The sequence below is a fragment of the Idiotropiscis lumnitzeri genome, chromosome 4 (assembly GCF_059441095.1).
Source record: "Idiotropiscis lumnitzeri isolate Australia: NSW breed Sydney's pygmy pipehorse chromosome 4, RoL_Ilum_1.0, whole genome shotgun sequence".
Taxonomy (NCBI): domain Eukaryota; kingdom Metazoa; phylum Chordata; class Actinopteri; order Syngnathiformes; family Syngnathidae; genus Idiotropiscis; species Idiotropiscis lumnitzeri.
In genome coordinates, this window is record NC_142394.1 from 4,598,364 (window position 1) to 4,604,725 (window position 6,362).

General features: G+C 42.0%; 1 protein-coding gene across 1 annotated transcript; it reads left to right on the top strand.

The window, feature by feature from the left end:
* The first annotated feature begins 951 nt into the window (after window positions 1-951).
* On the top strand, window positions 952-5,372 carry pdgfrl (platelet-derived growth factor receptor-like). Its single transcript, XM_088294255.1, has 6 exons — window positions 952-1,212; window positions 3,142-3,415; window positions 3,614-3,765; window positions 3,955-4,248; window positions 4,336-4,472; window positions 5,084-5,372. Exons 1-6 carry the CDS (start codon window positions 1,158-1,160, stop codon window positions 5,270-5,272), a joined length of 1,101 nt encoding a protein of 366 aa, XP_088150381.1. The 5' UTR covers window positions 952-1,157; the 3' UTR covers window positions 5,273-5,372.
* Window positions 5,373-6,362: the final 990 nt, after the last annotated feature.

Genomic DNA, 6,362 nt, shown 5'->3' on the forward strand with positions numbered 1-6,362 from the left:
TCGACGAGTTATGTCTGCCCTCCTTCTCCCCAATTCCTTAATTGCTTCAATGTGTGTTATACAGGCCTGCAAAGTTCTCATTAGTGACGAATTAATTGGTGTTGATGGAAAGACAGCACAAATAAGGCCAGTAGAAAAAAACACAATAGTGGCCCATCACCAAAGCAACGCAACGGCTGTATTTCTTAACAAAATAATATAAATAACGAAGCACTATAAACTAGAAGATCAGTATGACCGATACCTTTGGAGGGATGAAAACTACACGCAGGTATAGTTCACGTCTCGAATTTGAAACGTTGAGTTTACTTTTTTTTTTTTCAATTTATACCTCATGGGTGAGCATTTCCCCCTAAATGAAGTAAAACCGTAATTCTTATCTATGTATTTTTTTTATTAATGCATTAAAAAAAATAAAGTCAAGAACAACTGATACAGTAAAGAACTCTCCCTCCAGCTTTTGTCGCTTAAAAACACGTCAATGCATAAACCAGTTCATGCACCTCACAGACTCTGTTGCTTCAATTGAGAGGAAAATTAAGCAAAGTGAAGACCCTAAAGTTTTGCTCCAAAACAAAGCCAGCGTGAAAGATAAAAAATAAAATCTTGAAAAATACCTCTCAAACTAATAGCATTTAATTAAGGAAGACCGACAGTAAACATTGCGTGAGAAAAATAAAATTTTAGTTCAAGCTGCTACTTATATAGCAATGTTGTAAAAGTATCAATCCCTCACCAGTCATACCCCTCACCGCACGCCAGTGGGCTCCTACAAAATGCCCATCATCCAAGGCAAGGTAAAGTCTCTTTACGTGTCTCTTACGTTTGGTAAGTACCCACCTACAGGATGTAAAAGCACATCAGGCAGATGTTGTGCATGTGCTTGGCCAGCAGAGGGCGTTAAAGAACATTTGACTCAGCAGATCAAAGCGAGCAGAGGGAGTGAACCGAAGTTCCCTGGGTTTTGTCCTACTTTTCATTCCCCCTCGCTCTTGAGGAAGAATGGATCTGGAAAGCTGAATAGTGCTGCTGGAACCTGCAAAATTTGGGCAACCCTCAGAATCTGACTTCCATTCCCATCCCGAAGCCCCTTAAACCCCCCCTTGTGAGAGGTCTTGTTGCCCTGTGCAGCCTTGGGACCCAACATCCAGTACAGTATGAAGCTCTGTGTTGTGCTTTGCCTGGCACTGTTTTGGGTGGAGCTCCAACATGGTAAGTCTGTTGCAATGTTTGTCTCAATGCATTTGACTCACGTGTATTTGTGTTATCGTGAGGAACTGGCGCTTACGTGATGACATGGTGTTCTGCCTCAAAGTTCAGAGGTTTAGGTTCTAATGTTGGGACCTCCTTTTTTTTTGAGTTGGCATGTTCTTCCCATGCTTTTTTTCATGGGTGCTCCAGTTCTCTGCCCAAAATATGCATGCTGGGTTAAATTAACATGTTTTATTGACCATGAGTGGGAATGACTGTTTGTTTAATATGTTCCTAGCCTTTAGCCTAACATCAGCTGTGATGGGCAGCAGTCCACCCTCAATGAGGACCAACGCTGAAATCCCCAAAAACCAAAGCAGATTATTGGCTTGGGTGGCACCTATGTACCATCTCACAAATACTTTTCTTAGTTTGTAGTTTAATTTCACATGATTTGATAAATCTATCTTTGCTGGCAACTGTGCTTCATTTTTTATGGAAGAACAACAGAGTCTCATCCGCATAAAGATTGTTTTTGTAGGTTTATTTCAGTCCTCATTGAGAATGAAATGAACATCAACAGTGAGAGTGAAGCTGGTCGATTTGGACAGAACGAAAAGATTGCAAACTTCCTACTTCGATGTTATTTTAGCTGCTGGAAACACAAAAAAGCCCCCAGGACTCCAGTGTTCAAGTTTGTACTTCGGAGGGGTTTTAGCCACGGTCAAAAAATGCGGACAACTGAAATCAGGGGTTAAACACTGTAACACACATAAACACACATATGGACATAAATTTTAGTACCCCTCTGTTCATGAAAGATAAACCCATAGTGGTCACAAAAGTAACTTGAATCAAACAAAAGGAAATATTCCTTCTTAAATTCATAGAAATAAGATATTGGTAATGGGGCTTTCACTTGTATACCGCATTTTCCACCTACCAGGTGCTCAAAGCGCTTCACACGGACTCTGTCAGATCGTAGTGGTGGAGGAGGATCCAATTGCAGAGAAGTGAGGCAGAGAGTGGTTTAAACTGAAAAAAAGTGTTTAATTTCCAAAAGAAAACTAAAGGCAAACAAGGAACTAGGGTAAACAAAAATAATAAAGTAACCAAACAAACACTAGGCAAGGACAATTGACAATACACACAATAGTTTACAATGACAAGATAGACACGCAAAGCAACACAAGGAAAAACATGAGACTAAAGTAAAAAAAAAATTAAAAAAAACGAAAACAAAGACAGACTCCTCATTCATCTACTGATGCTGTATCAGGAGCAAGTGGGAGTTCAGTACCTTCCTCGAGGACACTTCAACATGGTCAGGGGATCAAACCCAAAACCTGTGGGTTGGGAGGCGGCCAACTCCACCACTGAGTCATGTTGGACCCTATTGCTTCTCCATTGTGATTCAATTAATTATTCATTTATTGTTTATGAAAGATGATGGCACCCTTAGAAAAGATTGAAAGTAATTTAAAGGGAATGTTCAATGAAGGTGTGCCCTCTAATTAGCATCGCAGGTGTCTTCAAACTTGTAATCAGTCAGTCGTTCTATTAAAATGGTAACAAGTCGGCACTGTCAGGTTTGGCGACATGGTTCGTACAACTCAAAGACAAACCTTGGCCAGAGGAAGGAGAGTTGTTTTAGGACCTTTTCAAAATCATTTGATCGCAGTGTTTGCCTCAAAAGCTTGTGCTTCAAAATTTGAACTTAAGTGTACCATCGTCATTATCCAGGCCTGTTTCCTGACCTTTTTTTAACTGTAATTCTGTTGAACCACAATTTAAAAGCAATGTCTGATTTTACTTTTGTCAGCTATTTCTGTGACCAAAGTTTTACCATCAATTTTGTGCATGTGTGTGTATTTAATTTAATTTGAGTATTTTGGAACAAATCACCTTGCAGAGTCTTTAAGTCATCGATTGGCTAACTCTCTTTGAAAGGCACGTGTCAGCAAGCCAAGAGAAGAAAGGATTCAGGAGAAAACCGCATCAGACCAGGAGGGAAACGGGGAAAGGTGCGTCAACCCAAATTGAAGGAGGGAGGCGGGAGAGGCCACAGCCTGTTGACACAGGTGTTGGAAAAAGGCCGTTTCCTGCGTCTGGGCCAGAGCACCATTTTGGCCCCCGGGAATAACATGGAGCTGCGCTGCAAAGGCAGCAACATTGGGTGGTCTTACCCCACCTACCTGGACACCTTCAACGACTCTCGTCTCAGGTGATAAGCTGTCTACATCTCTATGTGCATCCATTTTCTTATGAAAAGCCATTGAGGCATTTATTCGATATCCATCTTAAGGTCCACTTACTAGTCCGCGTATTAACACACGGACCTCAAGCTGCATATATCAAGAATATCAAAACAATACTCAAACGGCTTCTCATACTTTCTTTCTACATTCTTGTCCCCCTCTAGCATCACACAGAGTGACAAGTACAGTCAGCTCATCCTGACGTCGACCTCAGCTGCTGATACCGGACAGTACAGTTGCTGGGTAGTCGTGTGTGATGGGCGTGAGTGCCAAAAGGACCACGAACACGTGCATTCCTCACACATCTATTTTGCAGGTCAATGAAGACACAGTGTTTGTGATGTCATTGTGTATATAACCACTGTAGGACACTTCTTTTTCTCAATGAATCGACTTCAAACAATAGTAGCAAATTAGAATTAGGCGTGAATAGTTTATTATTTTTTTATTTGTCAACCCCATAATAAGATGTTGAGTTAACAACAACAGCAAAAATCTCTTTCAGACAAAGACAACCTCTTTGTCCCATCGGACATCCACTTCCAGATTGTGTACCTGCGCCCAGACAAGCCGGCCGTGGTGCCGTGTTGCGTGACAACTCCACAAGCTACGGTGTCGCTGCACAGAGAAGTACCGCCTGAGGAGATCCCTGCCAATGAGACCTTAGTGAACTACGACCCCGCCAAGGGTTTTGTCCTGCAGACGCCCAGTCTTGAGTATCAGGGGGTGTTCTACTGCAAGGCAGTGGCCAAAGGAACACCGCAGATCTCCAATAAATACCAGCTGCTCTATGTAGAAGGTAAAGCTTACTTATTAACTCTCCGCTTATTAGTGAGTCAAACTGGACCTTTCCGGACTATTCTTGTACACCTTCTGCTGTCAACAGTCCCCAGTAGTCCACCTTTTGTGAATCTGAAGGCTTCTTCTGAGCTGGTGAGTGGAGGCGACAATGTCAACGTGACCTGCAGTGTGATTGGGGAGCCGGATGTCGATATAAGCTTCACTTGGTCGTATCCCGGGGAGGTGAGAGGAACACTTTGCTTGAAAGAACAAAGAAACCATCAGTTCACTTTGAGGATATTTATTTTGGCTTAGCGCATCAGTGGGTAGTTAGTGACATTCAAGTCAAGTGAAGTCAAGAGCTTCACAAGCCCACGGTTGCTAGTTGGCTGATATAAAGCTCCGAATTGGGGAAAGAAAAACTCAAAATCCCGTATGGGCAAAAAAGAAGAAACTCTTCCAGGGTGACCAGGCTGCAATGAACAAATAAGAGTTCACAGAACTTGTGAGATTGTGTTGTCCCAAACTTAAACTATAAATAAAAACAACACAGCAAGTTATTTAGGAGCAAATAACGTGCTAGCTATGTTGTGCTGACATCATTGCCATAAATGTCAATAATTTGTATCATAGAATTGTTCCATCATAAGGGGAAGTCATCCCTAATTTTTTCTTCACAATATGTTGTATGTGCCCCAAAAGCACCCAGTTTTATCAGAAGGCCATGTTTAGATTAGTGGAGGACAAACACAATATTGAAAAAAATGGCGATGTGAAACCAAATTGATGTTTGAACCCCACCTAAAAAAACATGGTTTTTTTTTCTACCGTTTGGGAATGATTTGTTGTTTCAGGGCCGGCGTCCTGTTCACATACAAACTTCATGGAGGCTGGTCAATCGAGGGCGGGGTCAAACGACACGCATCACACAAAGCGTCCTCAGCGTGGATGACATGGAGACCATCGATTTTGGAAAGTACATCTGCAAAGCCAAAAACCTGCGCGGCGAGACACTTGTGATGACCAGCATCATGTCCAAATAGTCCCTGTTCTGCTTTAGTTGGCTTATTGGTAACACACTCAAAGCAAAACTCTTCTGTGCATTTTTTTTAAGAATCACTATTAAAATGTTAAAAAGCGAAATGGCTGAGTTCATCATGAATCAGATCAATAAGAATACACAGCTTCCCATCTCCGCCAATATCACAATGCACTTAGCAGCAGCCCTTCTTCATTCTAAATTGTGACACTGGAAAAGCAGAAGGCAGCATTAAGAGCTTTGCTGTGACTCTGTAGCCAGTCACAAGCAGAGGAATCTGGTTAAACTTGAAAACTTTGCCAGGCTAAAATTCTAATGTGCTCCATATGTGGAATGTGTTACACATGCCCAGAACGTGTTTTGTTTTAGTGCAGCTTCCTCCCTGACTTTCATAAGAGTAACTTTCTGCAGAAAGCTCAGAACTCATTACAAAGTCAAACAGATGAACATTTTCTGAAAACAATGGAAACAGAAATCATCGAAGTAATCTGCTTCATCTGCCAATAAACAGCTTATTGAATATTCAGAATTCTTGTTTTGGGGGCCTACAAAAGTAACTGTTTTTTGATCGGTACTACCCACAAAAAGGTGAGGCTATTTGGCCTCCAAGTGAAATTTCAGGATGAACCTAAAATGCATCACAGGTGAGCATCAGCCAACTTTTGTACGTGTCCAACTGTATCAGGTTGCACAACGTGATGCTCTTCAACAAGAAACTGAATGAACAAAGTTTTTTTCCCACATTTCCAAAGATGTCCACCTTAATGAGTCGGTTACTCTTCCAACGTCTCTGTATACGATCTTTTGCAACCTGTTGATGCTCAGTGGCCTGTTATGAAACACCTCAAAATAGACCAGCATGGTTTCGTAGTTTCTGTACTGGTTTTGGTGTCATCAGCAAGAGCAAAACAGCAGCAGCAGCAGCAGAAAAAGCACTACCGACTGAGACAAAGAAACCCAGCAAGGGTAGCATGCTGTTGTTGCCCTGCTGGTACATTGACACCAGCAAGACTCCAGCTGGTCACCAGTTTCTTAGTTCGTAGTGCGGAGTGCCCAGTGACCAATGGTTCGGCGGTTTAAGTCTTGGCCATTTG

Bases quoted from the DNA above. Each gene is read 5' to 3' on its own strand.
- pdgfrl (XM_088294255.1), top strand. From the start codon at position 1,158: ATGAAGCTCTGTGTTGTGCTTTGCCTGGCACTGTTTTGGGTGGAGCTC. The intron at 1,213-3,141 runs GTAAGTCTGTTG...TCTCTTTGAAAG, and splicing joins TTGGGTGGAGCTCCAACATG to GCACGTGTCAGCAAGCCAAG. The intron at 4,473-5,083 runs GTGAGAGGAACA...TTGTTGTTTCAG, and splicing joins CTTGGTCGTATCCCGGGGAG to GGCCGGCGTCCTGTTCACAT.